This window comes from Cervus elaphus, chromosome 8, assembly GCF_910594005.1.
Source record: "Cervus elaphus chromosome 8, mCerEla1.1, whole genome shotgun sequence".
Lineage (NCBI taxonomy): Eukaryota > Metazoa > Chordata > Mammalia > Artiodactyla > Cervidae > Cervus > Cervus elaphus.
In genome coordinates this window covers 19,329,415-19,354,597 of record NC_057822.1, presented here as the reverse complement: position 1 = coordinate 19,354,597, position 25,183 = coordinate 19,329,415, and the positions used below count along the sequence as shown (strand labels likewise).

Genomic DNA, 25,183 nt, shown 5'->3' with positions numbered 1-25,183 from the left:
CTCTGGGAAAGTCAGCACACTTTATGTTTGCCGGTTCAGGACAGACAACCAAACCAGGAACAAATCCCTCAAGCTAACCAAGAATTGCTTTCCCCTAGCCCTGGAACTAAGTCCTCTGTTGGCCAGTTGCTTCCAGGTGGTGAGGCTGGGGTAAGAGCAGGGAGTCCTCTGACCACCTTAATTCTTGAGCAGGTACATGATGCTGCACTCAGTAGCAACATTGTTTGGATATCATTAGCAACATTGTTTGGCTATCATGATGATACATGGTTTAGTCTGTTCCCGCTACTGTAACAAAATACCACTGACTGGGCAGCTTATAATCAACAGAAATTTATGTCTTACAGAGCTGGAGCCTGGAAGTCTGAGACTAGGCAGCAGCATGGTTTAAGGAGGGCCCTCTTCCAGCTTATTGCTATGTCCTCATGTTGGAGAAAGTTTGAAGGCAGGAGAAGGGGATGGAAGGGGATAAGATGGTTGAATGGCCTCACCGACTCAATCGACTTGAGTTTGAGCAAACTTCAGGAGACAGTGAAGGACAGGGAAGTCTGGCACGCTGTAGTCCATGGAGTCACAGAGAGTTGGACACAACCGAGCATCTGAACAACAGCAACACATGGGAGAAGGGGCTTGGGAACTCTCTACTTTTTATTTTTATTTAGTTTTTAATTGTTTTTAAATTTTAATTGGAGGATAATTGCTTTACAATGCTGTGTTAGTTTTTGCTGTGCAACAATGTGAAACAGCTATACATATATCTCCTCCCTCTTGAGCCTTCCTCCCACCCCCATCTCACCCCTCTCCGACTTCTTCGTAAAGAGAATTAATCTCATTTATAAGGGCTCACTCTCATGACCTAATCACCTCCCAAAGTTCCCACTGTCTAATATCACACCTGGCATTAAGATTTCAACATATGCATTTTGAAGGGGACACACATAATCAAACTACAGAAATGTATGAGGCAGGTTGTCCAGCGGGAGGGAGCATGGTTGGTCAGAGAGGGAAAATTCTTATCCAGCATCAGCGTCTTTTCCACTGAGGGCAACTTTCTGTCCTGTCCATCCTACCAGTAAGGAAAAACAGAACTGAGTGAGCCAACCTGTCAGCTCTGCCAGAGTGGCCAGGTAAGAGTTTCAGGAACAAAAGTACTTATCAGCTGATTAAGTACGAGAAAAAAAGAGAACGGAAAGTCTGGGAAGTCTTTGAAGAGGACCTGGTTTGGGAAAGTGATGCTGTTACGTAAATTGAGTTGGAAACAATGGCAACATGGAAGTGAAACACCAGAAAGAGAGAAATAGATCAGAAAGGCAGGAGGAAGCCAAAGAAGTTTTGAGAAGGAAGTGCCAGAGAGGTCAGAGAAAGAGAAGGGGGAAACATGTGGAAACTCACCTATGCCAGATCAGCTGAGAGGGTCAGCTACATCTTCCCAGAATTACCCACCTATCAGTGCTGTTCTGAGATGCTGGGGAGGGGATGTAAGGCCTGAGAAAAAAGAACAACAGTGAAACAGCAGCACCCTATGGTCCTTGCCCCACCATATCCTCTGTCTGCCTTTTGCCCATGGAATTTAGCCAAAGAATAAGTCTAATCAGAGTACTGAGAAAATGCAGGAACAAAGGAAAACAGTCCAGGGAGACCAAATAATAATTATGTAGTCATTAAGCAAAGTCAAGTACTTTCAGTTCCTCACCAAGGGCTATAGACAATCAGTTCAGTTCAGTTCAGTCGCTCAGTCCTGTCCAACTCTTTGCAACCCCATGCAGTGCAGCACACCAGGCTTCCCTGTCCATCACCAACTCCTGGAGCTTGCTCAAACTCATGTCCATCTAGTCGTTGATGCCATCCAACCATCTCATCCTCTGTTGTCCCCTTCTTCTGCCTTCAATCTTCCCCAGCATCAGGGTCTTTTCCAATGAGTCAGTTCTTCACATCAGGTGGCTAAAGTATGGGAGTTTCAGCTTAGGATTGACTGGTTGGATCTCCTTGCAGTCCAAGGGACTCTCAAGAGTCTTCTCCAACATCACAGTTCAAAAGCATCAATTCTTTGGTGCTCAGCTTTCTTTATAGTCCAACTCTCACATCCATACATGACCACTGGAAAAACCATAGCTTTGACTAGACAGACTTTTGTTGGCAAAGTAATGTCTCTGCTTTTTAATATGCTGTCTAGGTTGGTCATAGCTTTTCTTCTGAGGAGCAAGCATCTTTTAATTTCATGGCTGCAGTCACCATCTACAGTGACTCCGAAGCCCAAGAAAATAATGTCATCCATTGGGACTGGATTCCATGATCTTAGGTTTTTGAATGTTGAGTTTTAAGTCAGCTTTTTCACTCTCCTCTTTCATCAAGAGGCTCTTTAGTTCCTCTTCGCTTTCTGCCATAAGAGATAGGGCTCAGAATATGGCTGTAGACAATATTCTGAGCCGTATCCTGTGAGCTGTCTTGTAGATACTGAAACCCCCACCAGGTGGAAGAAGTTAACTACATGATGGCCAGACTGTAGCCACAGCATAAGCTGCCACAATTCTGAGAATTGGCCTCAAGGAAATGGGAACAAACTGACCCAGGAACTAAAGATTAACTGTATCTAAAACAATCAAGATGACTCTGGGCAGAATACTGACAGCCAGTTTGAAGATGACGGTCAGGGCTGACTGCGCTGTGTCTGCATTAGCCTCCTCCCTCAGCCTCTGAAAACTCTTGCCCACTGACTGTCAGCCTTCTGACAGACATCTGCCCTCCACCCTGGTTGCTGGCATCCAAAATGAAACAAACTTTCCTTTCCATCAAACTGGCCTCATGGGTGGCTTTTGAGCCATGAACAGCTGAACCCCACTTTAAGTTATAATAGAAATGAGAGCAATAATAATAGCGCCATAGAGCTCCAAAGTTTTTAATTTTGAAAAGTATTTTTGTATATACTCCTATGGAAAACAAAATAACATAAAAGAAGATGGATTCTCTTCCTGTTTTAAAATATTACTTTTTATCAACTATGCACTCATTTCAGTTCAGTTCAGTCACTCAGTCATGTCCGACTCTTTGTGACCCCATGAACCATAGCACGCCAGGCCTCCCTGTTCATCACCAAATCCCAGAGTCCACCCAAACCCATGTCCACTGAGTTGGTGATACCATCCAACCATCTCATCCTCTGTCGTCCCCTTCTCCTCCTGCCCTCAATCTTTCCCAGCATCAGGGTCTTTTCAAATGAGTCAGCTCTTCGCATCAGGTGGCCAAAGTATCAGAGTTTCAGCTTCAACATCCGTCCTTCCAAGGAACACCCAGGACTGATCTCCTTTAGGATGGACTGGCTGGATCTCCTTGCAGTCCAAGGGACTCTCAAGAGTCTTCTCCAACACCACAGTTCAAAAGCATCAATTCTTCTGCACTCAGCTTTCTTTATAGTCCAACTCTCACATCCATACATGACCACTGGAAAAACCACAGTCTTGACTAGACGGACCTTTGTTGGCCAAGTAATGTCTCTGCTTTTTAATATGCTGTCTAGGTTGGTCATAAGTTTCCTTCCAAGGAGTAAGCATCTTTTAATTTCATGGCTGCAATCACCCACAGGTAAAGTAAAAAATCCTGGCTGAGAGGTAGCCAAGCTCTCATGGTCTTGGAGTTTGTTAGATATGATACAGTGAGCCCTGCAGGGGCCAGAGCTCTTGTGTTGGCACAGACTCAGCTCAGGAAAGTAGTATTATGAGCAGTTCTTCATTTGTGGTGAATGTGTTACTACATTCTTAAAAAAAGAGAGAGAGAGGCAGGAGAAAATAGAAATTTAGGATTTTTTTCTAAATTAAAATTTTTTAGACTAAAAGGCAAGCAAAAAAAGTTGGTTAAGTAAAAGGACTATTTTTAAAAGGCCATAAACAGAGAGAAAGAAGCTCAAACTATCTTATCATCTTAGAACTTCAGTTTCTTACCTGTGAAATGGGGATCTTTTCCGTCATGGAGGTTTTGTGAAGATTAAATCAGGTAATAATTTGTGCAATGCACTTAACCCAGTGCCTGGCACAAAGCGGGCACTCAGTAAATGTTAACTATTATTGCTGTCATTGCTAGCATATTTGCTTATCATTAACATTGTGAAGCATTATCTCACATGTTTTGATTTCTTACAGCTATGCCATCTATGGGCTTTCCCAGGTGGCACAGTGATAAAGAAGTCACCTGTCAATGCAGGATCGATTGCTGGGTTGGGAGTGGGAAGATCCCGAGGAGAAGGAAATGGCAACCCACTCCAGTATTCTTGCCTGGAATATTCCACGGATAGAGGAGCCTGACGTACTACAGTCCATGGGATCGCAAAGAGTCTGACACAACTGAGCACATACACATGCCACCTATATTTATCATTATTATTTTATTATACATTCAAAAATTGACCTTTTTTAGTCACTCTCAAGTATATTAAGTGTCGATTAAGAATACAGCAGTAACTTATTAGGAAAGTTAAGTACAATAGAAAATAACAACAAACGTCTACTGCACCAATTTTGAATATTCTTTTAAAACAACAACACGTTAAAATTATAAAGCCTCAACAAATAAACACAAAATTATAAAAAGATAAAAGAAATAATAATCTGTCTTCTGGACTGTTCTGGTATATCCAGGGAGTACTTTCAAATATAGTTTTCAAGAAGGCAGAAGAAAGGTGCGTTCTTGGCTCACAGCTTACACTTTTTTGTTGAACCCTGGCTCTGGGCTTGGAAAGGAAACAAGTGTTACTGTTCATCTCTACCGTATGTACACTGCTGCCCCCTGCCGCCAATGGGTTGCTTAACAGCTAAGAAACAAGATTATTAAAAAAAAAAAAAAAAATCCCTCAAAATGATATTTTATTCTGAACAGATGGTTGAATATATTGTGTATGTATGTATTCCAGAGTGAGGTAATTCGGTTACAGAGACAGATAACTGTATCATGATAAGGTTTAAAGAGAAAAAATTCAGTTCAGTTGCTCAGTCGTGTCGGACTCTTTGCGACCCCATGAATCGCAGCACGCCAGGCCTCCCTGTCCATTACCAACTCCCGGAGTTTACTCAAACTCATGTCCATCGAGTCGGTTAGGTGCCTACAAATTGAAAGGGGTACACACTGCAATGCATATATTTACATCATTTAGGCAAAAGGAGAAGAGGGTGACAGAGGAGGAGATGTTTGCATGGCATCACCAATTCAATGGACACAAACCTGGGCAAACTCCAGGAGATGGTGAGGGACACGGAAGCCTGGCATACGGCAGTCCACGGGGTCACAAAAAGTCACAAAGAGTCGGACACAACTTGGCAACTGAACAGCAACAATCGCTACAAGAATCCCACAGGTGGGTACTATTAATATTATTATCCCCACTGTAAGTAAAGGAAACTGAAGTTTGAAAACGTACTCAGCTAGTAAGTGGCAGAACTGTCATTCAGCCTCTGACTCCTCTTTGAACCTTTTCCAAGTCAAATCTCCCTGAAGGGAGTATTAGACCAACTATGTTCATCGAAAGTGTGACCCTTGGCAAGTCTAACCAAACAGCATGGTGTGCTATCTCCCCCCAGTTTCTTTTGCATTGAAAAGGAGCTTGCAAGCAAATGCACTTCAGGAGATCACGCACCAAGTAGGGAGGTTTAGAGGAGTCAAGGCTATGAGCCTTGGGCAGGTTGTAAGTATCAGCCATCCTCTCCGCACAAGCGGAGGGCTGCCCTGGCTGATGGGTTCTGCAGGCAGCCTGGGCAACTTATGAAGACCTGCCAGGGAGGATGAGTTGGGGGGAAACTGGTCCATGCTTATCTTGGGTCAGCCAGCTGTGGAAGTGCCTCCTTGAAGCCTGGCCCTGGAAGTCCAGGAGGAGTGAAGAGATACCTTGGTAATCCTCTAACCCATAGGTGACATCTATTTTTTTTTAAGATTTATTTATTTTATTTTTAGCCATGGTGAGTCTTCATTGCTGTACATGGGGATTTTCTAGTTGTGGTGAGCAGGTGCTACTCTCTAGGTGCAATGCGAGGGCTTCTCATTCCGGTGGCTTCTCTCACTGCAGAGTAGACTCTAGGTTCACAGGCTTCTGTAGTTATAGTGTGTGGGTTCAGCAATTGTGGTGCCTGGGTTTAGCTGCTCCATGGCATATGGGATATTCCCAGACCAGGGATCGAACCCATGTCCCCTGAATTGCAAGGTGGATCCTTAACCATTGGACCACCAGGGAAGCCTCGACATATTTTTATAATCTGCCCAAAGGCATGACTTTGGCTGGTGGTAGCACAAAAAAAAAAAAGCCCTGATGGATGTGTTTACCTGCTTGCTCATTACTCACAAGACAAAGAGGGACCTTTTTCTCAGGCAGGCAGAGGGCATTGGCAAAATGATCTTAAACCAATCCCATCCCTCAGGCCCAGCACCACAATCAAAAGCATATTTAGGAAACAATCCTTTCATCTGGGTGAAGAAAGAAGGATGGAGAGTTTACTATGGTGAGTGGTGGGAGGGTAGGGGAGAGGACCTTTGGAGTTTGGGGATCCAAGCAGAATGAAGAGAGATACCAGCTTTCTGAGATGATATTGGGATTCAACAAGCCTCACAAAGGAGCTTTCACGAATCAAAGGAATGAATGGAAATCGAGTAGAAATGGCCTCTCAACGTAAACTGGAGAGAGCCCCCTAGGTTCTTCTGGTCAATCTGGTAAGTTTAGATAACTGCAAGTTTGCTGGACTCCTTAGTAAGGCATGAAAATTAGCAAAGAGCTAAGGGCTTTCTAGGTGGCACCATGTTAAAGAATCTGCCTGCCAATGCAGGAGACACAAGAGATCTGGGTCTGATCCCTGGGTCTGGAAGATTCCCTGGAGGAGGGCATGGCAACCCACTCTAGTATTCTTGCCTGGAGAATCCCAGGAAGAGAGGAGCCTGGTGGACTACAGTCCATAGGGTCTCAAAGGGTCAGACACGACTGAAGTGACTTAGCGCGCATGTGCACAAACACACACACACACACACACACACACACATACACATGGCCTACTAGGTCTCTCTCCTAGAGTAAGCAATTAAGAGGTGATGTTCAGTAGAGTGTCCAGCTTGGACCGAAAACAGGACACAGTTACATCTCCTCAATTGACTGTAACAAGGTGGGAGGGAGTTCTCTGACAAACAGGGGGAGGGTTGTACATGCAAGTAGGAGCCTGAGGCCAAGGACAACCAAGACTGAGAATTTTAGACCTTTTCTCCATCAGTTAGTAAGAAGTGGCTATGTTGTAAGACCCCTCAGGAATTTAGAATACACTCCATTGGAGACTTCTCTGGAGGTCCAATGGTTAAGACTTCGCCTTCCAATCCTGAGGGTGCAGGTTAGAATACCTGGTCAGAGAGCTAGGATCCCACAGGTCTCAGGGCCAAAACACCAAATATGAAAACCAGGAGCAATATTGCAATAAATTCAATAGAAAAACTTTAAAAATGGTTCACATTAAATATATACATATGTATTTATATATAAATATTTATATCATATATATATTTAAAAAACAACTCTGTTGGAGGAAGAAAAAAACAACAGTTCTGAGGGTAATGTGGTTTTAAACATGAAATGACCAAGGAATCAGTGGTTTCTCATGAGTTTATCTGACAGTGGCCAGATGCAGCTTTCCAAATGGGAGCTTGAGGCAGGAATTGCCTGGAGGCAATAATTCAGAAACTGTGATGTGAAACTCACACCTACCACATACTGTTGAATTGAAATAAGCCTGTGCAGAAGGTGATCTAGCCTGGTAAGACTTCAGAACAGGTGAAGTGGGAGGCTTATCAGGTGGAAAGAATGACAAGAATAAAGTCCCAGAGCATGAATAAGCAAGTTGTAGTATGCTGAAGTTGCATGGAATGAAAGAGAGTGATTTACAGGTGAGTAACCAAGGGTAGGAATGTGACAAATGACTTTCTTAAAGGTCGCTGATGAGAAGGCCAGCGTTGGAACTTCTGTCTTCCAACTAGTGACCCACCATGGTTCACCTTTCCACATGCATTCTCTTATAAAAACACATGAAGAGCACAAAATCATGGAATCATAGCATCAAAAGGGAAACTAGACCTCTCTTATCTAACCCTGTTCTCAGCCAATTTAGCACTGCATTCTGCAATAATCTTGGCATCTGGGCAAACTGCCTCAGCTAGAACACTTCCTGTGATGGGAAATTCTCAGCACTTTTTCTGGCATTACTGGACACACTGGCACAAAATTCTTTATTTTGAGCGGAACTCTGCCTCCAGGTATCTGGCTCTCTTAACCCTGCCCTGTCTCTGCACATAATTAGCTCCTTTCTCTTGCCAATGCATCCTCTAAACTCTTGAGCACTGAGCATCAATGGAAGACCTACTATGTACCAGGCATGGAAGGTAGCATCATGCCCACCCCAGATATCCTTGTTCATGTTCCTGACATTTTCAGGTCCTTTTATATCTTATTGTTTTTTTCTGGACTATCACTAGACTTGTTCAGGCATAGAACTCTCTCCATACTTCTAAATCGTCACCAGCCATTTCTTTAAAAAGACAAATCAGTTAGGATCTATAGAGAAAGTCGTTATTTCTTAAGAAATGTAAGCTAGTTTTCTTATTTATACTAATTGCTCAGTCACTCAGTTGTATCTGACTCTTTGCAACCCTACAGACTATAGCCTGCCAGGCTCCTCTGTCCATGGGATTTTCCAGGCAAGAATTCTGGAGCAGGTTGCCATTTCCTCCTTCTGGGGATCTTCCAGATCCAGGGATCGTCTCCCACATCTCCTGCATTGGCAGGTGGATACTTTACCACTGAGCCACCTGTTAGAATAATGCAAAATATCATACGTAGTAAAGCATGCTGCTGCTAAGTCACATCAGTCGTATCCAACTCTGTGTGACCCCATAGACGGCAGCCCACCAGGCTCTGCCGTCCCTGGGATTCTCCAGGCGCGAATACTGGAGTGGGTTGCCATTTCCTTCTCCAGCGCATGAAAGTGAAAGGTGAAAGTGAAGTCACTCAGTTGTGTCCAATCCTTCCCAACCCAATGGACTGTAGCCTACCAGGCTCCTCCGTCCATGGGATTTTCCAGGCAAGAGTACTGGAGTGGGGTGCCATTGCCTTCTCTGGTAGTAAAGCATACCTGTTGTTAAATATCATACAAAAGACTCCGAATTGAATGTAAGTGATTGCCAGAGTAATTTTTGATCTAGGTGATCAGTTTCAATAGGAACAATATGGATACATTCTTTCCCCAATTTGAAACACACAATCATAGGATAATAAATGCTTACTGTTATCATTACCATCCTTGATAGCTACAGAATGTTTCTGATTGAGCCAGACTCAGCGAGAACAACTCTGTTATTCAGAACCTGTGATCATTCCTGTCATTCCAATGAGGAAACTGAAGCCACAGGGATTATGGACCATGCCCAAGAGCACACAGCTGGTAGTGGCAGAACGAGGCTTCCGGTCAAGCAGTCCACGCTAAGGAATCACAACTAGCTGCGAAGCTTTGTTAATCAGCCCTGTTGGTATTCCTGCCTTTCTCAGTAGTAGCCCCTCTCTGAGTGTCAGTGTGGTCTCACCTAGAGACGTGCCCCTCTCCATAAATGCAATAGTTTCAAACCCATTTGAGGTCTGAGTCTTTCTATGAATGAGTCCCCTGAAGTATTTTTTTCAGAATTAGATCCCTTTGTGATTGGAACATGCCTGGAACGCACAGGTCCTCAATACACACTGATTGAATGATAAAATTAGCAGACCTCAGCCCCTGCAGTTTTCTGGTCTTAGGAAAGATCAGATGCTTTGATAATCCTTCAATGGGATGGAGGCAGGATGGGAGAAAAATAAAAAGGGATGTGTCATCAGTGTGTCTGTACCCTGATGCAGTTCCTTGCTTGGGGGTCTGCTGGGGCAGACTGCTATTAACTGGTCTCACAGCTGACCTCTACTGCCCGGCTCTGATCTTCTGAAGGGATTGTCTTTCTCTCCAGAAGGGAACTGCACTTCTCTTTTTAACCTACCACTCTCAATGAGGACTAGTGATGCAGTTTTTCATTGATGCCATGACTCTCCAAGATAAATGCAGTCAAATGGGAACCACCAAGCCCCACTGTAGCTGGAACCCTTCCTGCCCCATCTGTCCCTCATCAGTGCTGAATCTGGATCCCCCAGACCGACTCCTGCCTCCCTCCCTTCATCCTTCTCCCCCTCTCCCATCTGTAGGGATTGCCCTGCTCCCCACCTTCTTTCCTGGGGGACTTCTTCTCCCGCCCTCTGTATGATGTCCATCGGTCCCTCTCAGTATCTGAAACCCAAGTATGCAAAGCATTCCCTCTCTTCCCATGTTGTTTCTGGGTCTTATTCACATCTTCTGAGCAACCAGTTTACTGTCCCTGACAATCAGGGAAGATGGTTTAGAATACAAAACAGGCCTGATGGCAGAGTGAAGGTGTCCAATTTCACTCAGACCTGGCCGAGCCAAAGTAACCTACTACACTAGTGCAGTGGCTTTCAGACTTCATCACTCATTAGCATCACCAGGAAAGCTAATCTAAACACGAACTGCTGGGCCTTACCACTAGGACTTCTGATTCTGTAGGTGGTGTCGGGGAGGGCAAAAATGTGCATTTCTAACAGGTTCCCAGGTGATGCTGCTGCTGCTGCTAGTCCAGGGACATACTGTGAGAACTGAATTTCAGGGTGGCTTCAATGCGTTGGACTAAAGTGGTTTGTGGGAATAAAATTATTATCACTAACTTTTCAGTTTCTGATAGTTCAAGACAGTCGTCAGTGGGAAGAAACCCAGAGTTGAATATTAGATTTATATGTACAAATACATATGTGTGGCAATTGCTGATCTAGAGAGTGAATGGTCAGATCAGCACAGAATGCCATGAATTGATGAAAAGTGTTCTACAACTTTTAATTGTTATTTTTCAGTCGCCAAGTCCTGTCTGACTCTTTGCAACCCCAGGGACAACAGCCCTCCAGGTTCTTTTGTCCATGGGGTTCTCCAGGCAAGAATACTGGAGTGGGTTGCCATTTCCTTCTCCAAGGGATCTTCCTGGATCAGGGATCAAACTTGCATCTCCTGCATTGGCAGGCAGATTCTTAACCACCAAGCATCAGGGAAGCCCACAACTTTTAGGGAGGCCTCTAAAGCATTGGAGAAGGAAATGGCAACCCACTCCAGTGTTCTTGCCTGGAGAATCCCAGGGACGGCGGAGCCTGGTGGGCTGCCGTCTGTGGGGTCGCACAGAGTCGGACAAGACTGAAGCGACTTAGCAGCAGCAGCAGCTAAAGCCCTGTTAGAGTCTTACGAGGTTCTCTGTACGCTGAGATGAGCACTCATCATCGTCACCAGGACAATGTAGGGGTTTTATTTATGTAAATTTCTGTACATCATTCACAACCAAAGGCTCTGATCTAGGGGTGACCTTTAGGATTGACTGGTTTGATCTCCCTCAAGTCCAAGGGACTCTCAAGAGTCTTCTCCAACACCACAGTTCAAAAGCATCAATTCTTCCGTGCTCAGCTTTCTTATGGTCCAGCTCTCACATCCATACATGACTACTGGAAAAACCATAGCTTTGGCTACACGGACCTCTGTCGGCAAAGTCAAGTCTCTGCTTTTTAATACCTTTTCTAGGACTGTGAGTTAGCGCGGTATGTGGAACAGCCACCCCAAACGTAGGCGACCACGCTGAGGTCATTTTTCTTTTGTGGGGGCAGGGACATAAGGGGCCAGGAATGGTAACCGCGAGCGGGAGTTTACTCCCACCCTCCGGATTGGAAAGCCAGTGGGTTAAAGCTCGTGTGGCCCAGGCTGCAACCGAGGCCCTCGGTCCTCGGCCGCGCCTCGCCCCTTGTGAAGTCGCCCTGACTGAAGACACCAGGGGAGCTCGTCCCACCCACCCCGTGGAGGTGCAGATTCTGGCAAAGGCGGTGTGGGCGGGAGCGTTCTCCCTGCGCGGCGCCCTGGACCCCCTATCCCGTTCCGGGAACCCCCAGAGGAGGGCGGCGGAGGGGGCAGGCTGCGCTTTGCGCCCGCGAGTCTCCGGGACCCGCCAGCCAATCCCCGGACGCCTGAGCGGCAGGATGAGCCCCGACAGCCAGAGCTCCAAGCCCCGAATCCCAGGAGCTTGTAGTGGCCCCCGCGCATGCGCGCCGGAGCTGGCCGCTGTTTGGACGTTTCCATGGCGACCAAGTCTGTTGGCTGGTGGTCCCCCAGCGAGAAAATGAAGCTCAAGAGCCTCCTGCTCCGGTATTATCCGCCAGGTACGGTCCAGGCCCCCTCTGCTTTCACGTGGAGGTCTGCACCGGGAGGGTCTGGGACAAAGGAAAAGTGCTGGGGTCCGAGCGATGGTGTCCAGATCGGGTGATCCCTTGGGAAGCCTGGTGCTTCTTAACTTGCGCTCTTCACTGCTTCGGATGTTGTACTTGGTTTCGCAAAACTTAAAAAAAAAAAAAAACTAAAAAAAAAAAAAAAAAAGACTTTCTTCTTCTTCTTCTTCTTTTTTTTTTTTTTAAAGGAAATCCTTAAACTTTTAAATGGCTGAGTTGTAATGCTTTCTGGTTACTTAGGAACGAAGTGGAAGGGGAGGGAGAGGGAGCGATTAGTGATGTTGTGGAATATTGTTTCTGGAAGGGAAGACGCTGACAAGGGTCACATTATTTTTTATTTCAAAGGCACCAGAATGATCAAGTCAAGGTTTGTTGAGTATGGGAAGAAAAGCGCATACTTAAAAAGCATATTACCTTAGTGACCGAATTCCAGACTGTACATATCAATCCCTCGATACATTTACTGAAGCCCTGCCTGGTGGCTCAGATGGTAAAGAATCTGCCTGCAATGTGGGAGACGTGGGTTCGATCCCTGGGTGGGGAAGATCCCCTGGAGAAGGGAATGGCAACCCACTCCAGTATTCTTGCCTGGAGAATTCCATGGCAGGCTACTGTAGGTGGGGTGGCAAGGAGTCGGACAGGACTGAATGGCTAAGGCATTCACTTTACTGTGTACACTTTGTGCTCTTGCAACATGGGGCTTTGAAAAGTTCCAGTGAGCTCAGGAACTGTGAAATAAACCCAGAGAATGCTAGAATGCTCTAATTTTAGAGTAGGGCATTGCTTCTTGGTCTTTTGGCTAAAATCAAGTGTCGAGTAGGACACTCTCGCCTATTGACTTTTAGAGGATAAGTGAAGTCCACTGGTCATACAGATTGACAAGGATAGAAATAGGAGCAGAATTCTTGGCTTCTAATTCAGAACTCACATTGAAACTAAAAATATAAAGTAAAAAGTCCTCAAAACTTGCCACAAGGCAGTAGAAGACAAAATACACTTGCTCAATGAAAAGTCGAACGAAAACTGTCTTTAAGACGTCAAATGGGGGGTGATATCACTTTGGACTGGTTTGATTTAGGATAACTTTGGGAGGGGTGGGACTTGAAGAATTTAGCACTGAGTACCTCACCGTTCACAGTAATGCATCCAACTGCTTACTCACAATCTCCATGAAGATGTCTAATAGGCACAGACCTCATGGGTCATTTTCTCCAGTCCCCTCCTAGTTGTGTAGCTGTTTCAGGCTGGGCTCGGTCCACGGATGGCACCACCACCTCATCTACTTTTTCTAGCTGAAACCTCAGCCATCCTTTGTTTCTCCCTTGTGATTCACTGACTCTCTCTGCACTCCTGTATCCAGTTCATTAACAAATGCTGTCAGCTCTACTCTCGAAGTATTTTGTGAGTCCATCACATTCTCCTCATTTCCTTGGCACAAGTTTCTTGACCCCACACACCTTCCTGCTTTCACCTCTATCCCTACCTGCATCTCACCCACCATCGCTTCTACTTCCTCCATCCCTGGGCATGTCAACTGGATTCCTGCTTTAACTCCATCCTCTGCCGTCTGTGTGTCACTAACAGCCAGTGGAATCTGGACTCAGTAGCTGTTCATCTTGTTCAAAATAAGATCCACACTCTGTAGCATTTAGCTTACACTCACTACACCTCAGATTTCTTTAGATGCTCTTCCAAGACTTCATGGAGGGCATTTCACTCATCAGTCTCTCTTTCTGGACTCAGATGTCCCTAGACTTTGGCCATTTTTATTCATTTGGTCTTGGTCAGTGTCACCTACTCAGAGACCTTCCATTACCACTATTCAAAGAAGCACTTCCCCTCATCAATCTTACTCTCAACCATTTTGTTTTATTGTCTTTTATTATATTCATCAAAGTACATTTATTGTCTATGTTTTGAATGACTCCCTCCCTCCCATAAAATGTAAGCTCCATGGGAACTGAGACCTCATCTCTTCTTCAGCTGTAAAAGAGACTCTGGCATATAGGAGGCCCTTAGTGCTTATTGAGTGAGTTTATGAGTAAATGAATGTGTATGATAAATGAGTTTGATCCAGACATAGAACTTGTGATTTTAAAATAAATGTTTAAAAACTCAGGAGATCCTCCTTCTGCCTCCCTGCATGAGTGCAACTTTGACATGAAGCTAGTAGCAAGTTTGTAGTAAGGACACTCAGTTTTTTTCCCCTCTTAAGTTTCCAATTAAAATTAATTAAAAGAATAACTGGATATCAGCATGTGAAAATGTGGAACTTGAGGATTTGTTTGGTTTTGATTTGTTAAGGCATCAGTCAGGTGGTGGTAATAACACTTATCCCATATGTCTACTGACTCCCTTTAGCTAGTCTCTCAAGTCGCTCTTGGGAGTGAACCTTCTTGCAAAGAATGTTGTCCCCGATTTTTCTTCTTCCTTTTGTTCTGAACTCACTCCTGTCCTGGTTTCACCCTCACTGAACCACTGAAACTGTTCCAGATCCTCAATGACCACCTCCAATAATGCTGAATCCACTGGCCACGTCCCATCTCAGTCTGTCTTTTTTGACCAGGCAGCAGCACTTGATCCATTGGATCACTCTGACCCCCTGTGACTTCCAGGACACACATTCCATGTTTTCTTCTCATTGTCACTCCTTGGTCTATATTGTTAACTTGTCCTCTTCTGTCTGATTTTAACGTTGGAGTGTCCCTGAATTCTGTCCCTGGACTTCTCTCCATCCGTCCGTGGTTGTGCTGTCATGTCGGACTCCTCGTGACCCTTCAGACTGTAGCCCACGAGACTCTTCTGTCCATGGAATTTCCCAGGCAACTGTACTGGAGTGGGTGGCGTTTCCTTCTCCAGGGACACATCTCCTGTGTCTCCTGCATTGCAGGTAGATTCTTTATCTGCTGAGCCATCGGGGACTTCTCTAACTCTATTCATTTGCTGGACGATCTCATCTATTCTCAAGGCTTAAAAATCATCCTGAGTAGTCCTAAGTACCTGCCTGCCTGGTTCTTCATTCAGAGGCCCAACTTACATCTCTCGTGGGGCCTCTGATGGTCTACCTCCTGTCAGTCAATGGAAGCGCCATTCCTCCACTTACTTCTGTCAAAACCTTAGACTTGTCTTTTTCTCCTCTCCATGTCTGGTCCAGGGACAAACCCCGCCAGTTCACCTTCAAAATATATACAGAGTTCAACAACTTCTCTCCAGAATCACGGCCACCATTCTCTTTATTGCTAGAGGCTCTATACTTGCCCCACTTCTGTGGAGGTGACTCTGTTAAAGCGTAAATCTGATTATGTCACCAGGCTTCTCCAGCCCTCCAGTGGTTTTCATTTCTTTTAAAGTGAAAGGGCCATGATGCCGAAGACCATATAGGGTCCACCCGCTTTGGCCTCTCTGACTTCACTCCCCCTCCAGCAGCACTTCTCTGCTTTGTATTCCTCGGGTGGGCCAGGATGCCCCCAGTCAGGGTCTCTGCAGTTGCTGGATTTTTGCTTGGAATAATCTTCCCCTGGATATTGTTACTTTTAGCTTTTTTAGCTTTTTTTTTTTAAATAAAACATAAGTAAAAGTGAAGCCTCCCCCTTCCTAGAATTTGCAGCTTCTCCTCATGGTATTTCAGAACCCTCTTCCTTGCTTTGTCTTTTCTTAGCATTATCTCAATTCAACCAAAATAAATTTTACTTATTTATCTTGCTTAGTCTCCCCGACTAGAATATCAACTTCATGAGGGCAAGGACTTTGCTAATTTCACTTACAATGGTATCTGTAGCTCCTAGAGTAGAACCTCTAAATGAGCCTCTAGTAGAGCTGGGTGCATAAATGAGTGCTCACATATGTGTTAAATAAATGAATGGTTTAAATGAGATGATGTGGGTTAAGCAGAATGTGTAGAATCCACCTTGAAATGTGAGTGGGTCAGACTCTGAATCAAGAATTCTAAAAGCAAGTAAACTCAAGTAAAACTTTAGACTCATGGTTGTGACTATTGCCTTAATGGTTACCTTATAATAAATAAGATCATCTCCCTTAGCATGTTAGATACTTAAATTCTGATCTTTGGTAAGCCACATGATATTGCAAGTTTCCAAGGTACTACTGAATAGCAGGTGGGTGTTAAATAACATTATCAAATAGGAAAAGTATGGCTCACCACTGAATCATTTTCATGTTACCTTTATCCCTTCTGTATAAAGCAGAAGGGATATGTTTCACCTCCTAATCTTTTAATTTCAGTCCTCCCACCCTCTTTTGAATAGTGTATAGGTCAGGAGCATTCTTTTGTTGGCATCCACTGAATAATTCCTCTCCCTAACTTAGATTCCCGAAACTAAAGGAACATAGCAGTAATATGGGTAATCAAACTTGGGGCCTTCCCTTTTTATCTTTTATCCTTCAGAATCTCTTTGCTTTGTGAAGAGTAGGTGTTGAATACACGCTTTTCAGTTGACTCAGTTATGACAATCTTTGTCGTTTATTTATTGCATGTGGGCCCCTTGTTCTTTGGCCAGAAGAAGGATCTAAATAAGCATTAATTGAACTGGTTGGTATTTTGTGCACTTTAAAGGTTTCTGTTGATTGAATATGAGCTGGGTAAGCAATACTATTTTACCTTTTGAAGCTTGGCCTTTTGGTACATTACAGAATTGGGGGAGAGGTGAGCGTCTTCTTACCCAAGTGTTTTGGAAATCACACATTACCTATGGTTCACAGCCAGGAGACGACCAAGAATATTAAGATACTGTGAGAAACAATCTCTGACGAACAACAAGTATTCCTGGAAGCATCTTTATCTATTTTCTGCTTACACTTTTCATTGCACATGTCACAGCCTCTTGCTTGTATTGGAGTTCAGTGAGCATACTGCCTTAATGCCTTGTCACGGTGAAGCGGTCAAATAAATGTACATGTTTCAGATTTTGCACTCTATTTTCTAGATTCATTTTTACAGAAACCCAACTAATTTTTAGTAGTTGGCATACAAATGTTTAACATTTTTCATCTTATTAAAAATAAGATAGTTGTGAATAAGGAGAACAATTTTGCTAATTTGCTTGCTAGATTTTGAAGATGCATCTATTTAGGAAATTGGATTATGCCGTGTGGGTCCTGAAGTGCTAGTTCTTTCCAACCTTTCTCTGAGTTATGAGTGATTATATGACTTAATGTTACATTATTTATTTACTCAATTACTTGTTGAATATCTTCATATGTTTTATGTTGAAAAATTTCAAAAATGGAAAAAAAAAGAAAAAATTGTATCTAAGTAGGTTAACTTTTGGCCTTAGCTGTCATCATAAGTGTTTTATAATATATTTGTTTATTTTTTAGGAATTATGTTGGAATATGAAAAAAGTGGACAGTTAAAGACCAAATCCATAGACTTGCTTGATCTTGATCCCAGGTAAGGTAGCTATATAAATGCAGCATGTATTTCATATCCAAAATCATTATTGGGAAACCCTGACATAGGATGGTGTGTGGATGAGCTCATAAAACTGCAGACAATGCATTGCTAGGTGTATTATTTCCTGTTTGTCTTGGTGAATTTTATATTAGTGTCTTGCTGAATGGGCTTCTGGGGTGGCTCAGCAGTAAAGAATCTGCCTGCAATGTAGGAGCCACAGCAGACATGGGTTCGATCCCTGGGTTGGGACGATCCCCTGGAGGAGGGAGTAGCAATCCACCCCAGTATTCCTGTCTGGGAAATCCCATGCACAGAGGAGCCTGGTGGACTACAGTCCATGGGGTCCCAAAAAGGTGAACATGACTGAAGTGACCGAACATGGCTCCCGCTTAAATGAGGAGGGCGTAGGAAAAAGATGATCAGTCTGTCCTTTTCTTCTTCCCAAACCAACCTTATTAAAAAATAATAAACCTCTTGGTTTGAAAATCTGTTTTGGTTTGTAACATTTGTTGAAAATCTTTCCAAGAGGCATTATTATCTTTTGAATTCTTATGCAGGTCTAACTCTATTGACCCCTGAGTTTTTCAAAGTCATTGTTAGGAACCATCTCTGATTCATTTCCGTTCCAAATATCCACTCTTATTCTGAAAGACTGTATTCCTTGAGAGCTGGCACCGTATCTTGGACACTCCCTGGGCCTAACTTATGGCAAGTAATCAATGTTAGTTGAGTGAAGGGTCTCCTAGTTCAGTGCCTGGCACAAACCTGGAGCTCAGGACATGTTTATTTATGAAAAGGAGGATGCTTATTAGACTATGCATTTCTGCAAAGCAGATGCTGAGGCAGAAGGAGGTGAGTACAAGGTTGTTGGGAGGTGATGCCTGGGACAGATGAGAGAATGAGGCAGGGTTGGGCAGAAGGGGAAATGGCCAGGCTCACAGGACAGAAGTGGCCAGGCTCTTGCATGTCCCCCTTGCTTAGCCAGGGGCTGAGGGCTGAAAAGAAGAGCAAGCCCTGGGCTCAAACTCTGGTGTGAGTTCTGAAGGAGCTGTAGCTGGAGGCTGTTGGCCAATCTCTCCCACAGCAGCCCGGCCTGTGAATCCTTTCTCGATTTGGGGACGTGTTTGGCAAAATGACCCTATTCTGGATGTTTTGTGGTGTACAGACCTTAATATTTGTCTTGAATTAATATTCTGAACTAGCAAAATTTACTAGAGTTGCTGCAAATTATTTGCATGCTGGGGGAAACTTGCATCTGTATTTTTCACACTGGTTCTCTTTCAGGCAGATGATGTTATAGTCTTAAGAAATTAATAATCATGATAGTTCTTTGAATGTCTGCTTTGGTGAGGTACTTTCTCTTTTTCCCAAAATACAGGAAATTGAAACTTTCTGAACCTCAGTTTCTTCATCCCCAAAATAGTTATGAAAAGCATTAAATTTTAGAGGGTTGTTATAGGATTAAATGGGAGATCATAGGTAAAGTGGAAATTAAGGTAGGATTGGGCAACTTTAATATATATTTATTTAAAAGAAAAAGAGAAACAGGAAAAAAAAATAAAAGAGCTCTTATTCAGAAGCAGCCCTTGGCCTTCTTAGATGAGCAAATCAGAATCTTTGCACACCTTCCTCGAGAGAAGTCTCAGGTAATGGAAAGGCATTGACGAGAACCCAGGTAGCTTTCATCCGTGCTCAGATGCTCTTTATTGATTTCTGTGATTTTTTCCCCTGGAAATCTCTTGGTGAACATGATGATGCTGTTCACATTTTATATTCTTGAACTTTGTAAAGCAATGCAATCCTTCATGTAGTGAATGTATATGCAATTTCTGACATAGAAAAAAGTAACTTTGTGTTTTTTGGTGAATTTCAGTACAGATGTCAGTGCATTAGTAGAAGAGATACAGAAAGTAGAACCTCTCATCACGGCTTCACGATCAGACCAGGTCAAACTTTTAATACAGAGATTACAAAATAAACTTGGACAGCACAGCAATCACAAATTCTATCTTTTTAAGGTAATGCATGTATAAAGATACTAAGGGGAAGAACTTCAATGAATTAATTCTACTAATCTAAAATAAAACATCAATCATGTTTTCTTTCAGGTCCTCCACATTTTTGCTAACACTAAATCTTAAATGTTTGTTGAATGAATGAATAAAATTCAAAAACTGGTTTCTTGACAGGTTCTTTTTTAAAAAATTTATTTATTTTAATTGGAGGCTAATTATTTTACAATATTGTAGTGTTTTTGCCATACATTGACATGAATCAGTCATGGGTGTACATGTGTTCCCCATCCTGAACCCCCCTCCCTCCTCCCTCCCCATCCCATCCCTCAGGGTCAGCCCAGTGCACCAGCCCTGAGCACCCTGTCTCATGCATCGAACCTGGATTGGCGATCTGTTTCACATATGATAATATACATGTTTCAGTGTTATTCTCTCAGATCATCCCACCCATGCCTTCTCCCACAGAGTCCAAAAGACTGTTCTGTACATCTGTTGACAGGTTTAACTTTTATTTAAAATGATAAATCTAAACAATAATCATTAAAGTAGCTTTAAGTTATTAAATAATCAAAATTTTTTTCCAGTTGGAGTAATATTAAGATGTATTTCATGGTGTATCAACATTTCAAATTTTCTGCTTTCATGTGAACTAAACTATATTTCAGTAAATTATTTATTGATATGGATCATACAATAATTTTAATTCCATTAAGATATGTTTATTTTCATCTATAATCTTGGCAACTAAATTAAAATAAATGTCATTTATTACTTCAATAACAGCTTTCATTTTTAAAAATTATTTAACATTTAATGCTTTATTCTAGAAATGATTTATATTACACTGAGTTTATTTTTTTATGACTTATATATACTTGTTATTTATATACTCAGCATATTTTGTCTGATGCGAAGTATTCAACAATCTGTATTCGGTCTTTCAATTTACTGCAAGATAGTCATTCTTGTAATAATTCTTTTTCCAGCAGGTGTCACTATTTTACTTCAAATATGAGCTCTATAACTTAGATGACCTTGTAATTTATCCTCTAAAGGGAATATTTTGATAGTGAAGGAGGATACTATTAATAGTTACACTCTGGCAGTAGACATAATTAGGACTGTCCCAGTCTAGCCAGTCATTATACCTAGAAACAGATGCTCCAATTTAAGTATATTCATTCAATAAATATAAAGCATCCACTATGTGCTAGACAACGTAGGGATGGAAATATAAATTCCATGACATATCCTGACACTAAAGAAGCTTTAAGATTCAAAAAGTAATGATTCATTGTCAGTCTGTATTTGAAACTTCTTTGGTTTATTTCCTGCATATACTGTTTATGTATATATACAAACCATGTACAATATGTGAAAGAGAATATAAATTAATGAAAAGACCCTGGTGCTGGGGAAGACTGAGGGCAGGAGGGGAAGAGGGCAACAGAGGATGAGATGGTTGGATGGCAACATCGACTCAATGGACATGAGTCTGAGCAAACTCTGGGAGCTAGTGAAGCACAGGGAAGCCTGGCGTGCTATAGTCCATGGGGTTGCAAAGAGTCAGACACGACTGAGCAACTGAACAACAACAGCTATATGATATCTCATAGACATAATCTATCTAAAGGCAAATTGATAGAAAACATAGATTTGATCATGCTTCTGTAATTATTTGTAACCTCCAGATGTGTTATTGGTATTAATAAGAGAAAGTCCTATGTGTTTTCCTCCTTTGTTCAAATATTGGGTACTATCCATTTATTATATATAATTAAGATGCATTTGAATGTCTTCATTGGTTGGAAGTTAAAATGAATGGGCTGAATAATTTTGTTCGAGTTTGAAATAAATGGTGTTTTCTTTTATTGAAGGTTCTCAGAGCACATATACTGCCACTGACTAATGTTGCACTTAATAAATCAGGCTCATGGTAAGGTCCTCTGTTTATTAAAAAAAAATTTATTGGATTTTATTTTCTTAGAGCAGCTTTAGGTTCACAGAAAAATTGAGCAGAAGGTGCAGAGATTTCCTATCTATGAATAACTTCTGCCTTGCTTCCCCAACCCCCAGCAGCTTCTGTCACTATCACCATCTCCCACAAAGACCTACATCTGTTGCAACTGTTGAACTATATTGACACATCATTATCACTGAAAGTTCATAGTACACATTAAGGCTTTGTACATTGTACATTCTTGGTCTTGTACATTCTGTGGGTTGGCAAATGTATAACAACATCTATACAGTGCTATGTTATCACGCAGAGCAGTCTCACTGTCCGAAAATCTGTGCACTGCGTATTTATTTCTGTGTGTATGTCTATTCCTGTTTCTTTATTTCTAATTTTTAACAACCAAGGGATACAAATCTTTTTTTTTCCCATTTATTTTTATTAGTTGGAGGCTAATTACTTTACAATATTGTAGTGGTTTTTGCCATACATTGACATGAATCAGCCATGGATTTACATGTGTTCTCCTTCCCGATCCCCCCTCCCTCCTCCCTCTCCATCCCATCCCTCTGGGTCTTCCCAGTGCACCAGCCCTGAGCACTTGTCTCATGCATCCAACCTGGGCTGGTGATCTGACAAATCTTTTTTAAAATAAAAATTGCCTCCCTACAATGTGAGGAGGGCTTGGCAACCCACTCCAATATTCTTGCCTGGAGAATCCCCATGGACAGAGGAGCCTGGGAGGCTACAGTCCATGGGGTCACCAAGAGTCGGACACGACTGAGCAACTGAGCGCTAGCACCCATGAGGTATCCAGCATGATGATTTGATACATATGCATAGTGAAATGTTTATGACAGTCAAGGTTACTAACATCTTATCTCCACAGGGTTACCATTTTTGGTGCACCTGAAACTATTCTGTCAGGGTATTTCCAGTATTCATTACAGTTTTATTAACTGTAGTCATCATGGTGTACATTAGATCTCTAGACTTACTCCTCCTACATAACTGCAACTTTGTACCCTTTGACCAGTGTTTCCTCATATCTCCCACCTCCCTAGCCCCTGGTAACTACTGTTCTGCTTCTGTGAGTTCAACTTTTTTGTTGCTATTGTTTAGATTCCACCTGTAAGTGAGATTATGTGATATTTGTCCTTCTGTGTCTGGCTTATTTCACTTAGCATCATGTCCCTGAGATTTGTCCATGTAGTAGCAAATGGCAGGGTCGCCTTCTTTCTCAAGGTTGAATAATATTTCATTGTATGTATTGATCTATCTATAGATATATATCACATTTTATTCACCTATTCATCCTTTGACAGATATTCAGGTTATTTCCATATCTCAGTCATAGTGAACAATGCTACAGTGAGCATGGGAGTATAGGCATTTCTACAAGATCCTGATCCCATTTCTTTCAAATATATGCCCAGAAATGGGATTTCTGGGTCATATGGTAGTTCCAGTTTTAATTACTTTGGTAACCACCATACTGTGTTCCATAATGACCATACCAATTTACACTCCCTGAGAAGCTAGGAGGAAAATACCAAGAAGAGAGTGAAAAGCACACTGCCTTGTTAGCTTTCCTGTTTAGTTGGGTTTAGATAGCAGAATTTGTTTCACCTTTTATCATCACCACTTGACATGAAGACTGGCTTTTCAATGTTGTGCATTTTTTCTGTACTTGGGAATTATTTTTTCCTGATGGAATATTTAGGAATAATGAAGATACTATGATTTTAACTCAAGCTATTAGAGAACAATATACTAATAATTCCTGTAGTAGAACAGTGATGTTAAAGGATTGTTAAATGTTAAACAAATATTTATTGAACACCTCTTGGTGTACCAGTCATGTTCCAGGGCCTGGGGGGTGATGACGGTAAACCGGATGGGTAGAAAGATGAACGTTTTTGAAAGAAACAATCCAGGTCTTCAGAGGCTAGCTTCCTGCTGATGGAGAATGTGACTGATCAGACTATGTTTTTGGGAAAAGTTGAGATCCCGGAGTTAGCCAGGGCTGCTGGCCTTGTGGACCATGAACAGAGTTTGCATTTTCCTCTAGATTACTAAGAAGCCATTTGAGGAAGTTTAAAAAAGTAAATGCAGTTTCTATGAGGAAAATAGATATGTAAGAACCATGTGTGAGCCACACCCTAATAGAAGATGGCTTTGTTTAGACAAGACATGGAGGTGATGGAGCTAGTGAGACATGACCATTCTGAGGATGTATGCTGAGACTGGGCTAATAGAATGAATTGACTGATAGATTGTGTGTGGGATGTGGGGGAAAGAGAGGAATCAAAGACTAAACCAAGATCTTATGGTCTGACTGACTGGAAGAATGATGTTATTTATTAAGATATATTAGATTTTCAGAAAAGGTTACTGATTATTAACATTTTTAGCTATGTAACTATAGTATAAGAATGATTATTAGAAGGATTACTCTTTATTTAGTAACTCCTTTTTGGGTTTGGGCTACAATTGAAAAGTTTCCAAGTCAAAGGATTTAGATATTGTTCTCAGTTCAACTCTTTGTTCTGCATACACAATTTCCATTGTAAAAAGTGAGATAAATGAGATTATGAGGGCTTCCCTGATAGCTCAGTTGGTAAAGAATCTGCCTGCAATGCAGGAGACTCCAGTTTGATTCCTAGGTCGGGAAGATCCTCTAGAGAAGGGATAGGCTACCCACTCCAGTATTCTGGGCTTCCCTTGTGAATCAGCTGGTAAAGAATCCACCGCCAGTGCGGGAGACTTGGGTTTGATCCCTGGGTTGGAAAAATCCCCTGGAGAAGGAAAGTCTACCCACTGCAGTATTCTGACCTGGAGAATTCAATGGACTGTATAGTCCATGGGGTCGCAAAGAGTCGGACATTACTAAGTCACTTTCACTTAACTCTTTGTTCTACATACAGAATTTTCATTGTAAAAAGCAAGATAAATGAGGTTATAGTTTTGCAAGCAAAAACATAGGTCTTTATTAACACACTGCTGGTCTCACCTTTTGCTGTATTTCCACTGCTTGTGTTAGCTTTATCACAGGAAGCTATGATCGGACATGCAAGCTCTGGGACACTGCCTCTGGAGAGGAGCTTCACACCCTGGAGGGTCACAGGAATGTGGTGTATGCCATAGCGTTCAACAACCCTTACGGGTAAGAAGACATCCATTCATTCAGTGATTCCTTATTAATCCACTGATTCTTTTTTTTTTTATTAGTTGGAGGCTAATTACTTCACAACATTTCAGTGGGTTTTGTCATACATTGATATGAATCAGCCATAGATTTACACGTATTCCCCATCCCGATCCCCCCTCCCACCTCCCTCTCCACCCGATTCCTCTGGGTCTTCCCAGTGCACCAGGCCCGAGCACTTGTCTCATGCATCCCACCTGGGCTGGTGATCTGTTTCACCATAGATAATATACATGCTGTTCTT

The 25,183-nt window shown here is 42.5% G+C and overlaps 1 protein-coding gene across 1 annotated transcript in view; it reads left to right on the top strand.

Annotated features, from left to right (window-relative positions):
* DAW1 (dynein assembly factor with WD repeats 1) overlaps window positions 1–25,183 on the top strand; it is a 67,063-nt gene that overhangs the window by 18,503 nt on the left and 23,377 nt on the right. The window contains exons 2-5 of the mRNA XM_043910599.1: window positions 17,684–17,756; window positions 19,633–19,777; window positions 21,652–21,710; window positions 24,775–24,897. Coding sequence (XP_043766534.1) covers window positions 17,689–17,756; window positions 19,633–19,777; window positions 21,652–21,710; window positions 24,775–24,897 — 395 coding nt within the window. The 5' untranslated portion in view covers window positions 17,684–17,688. The remainder of the gene's footprint in view (window positions 1–17,683; window positions 17,757–19,632; window positions 19,778–21,651; window positions 21,711–24,774; window positions 24,898–25,183) is intronic.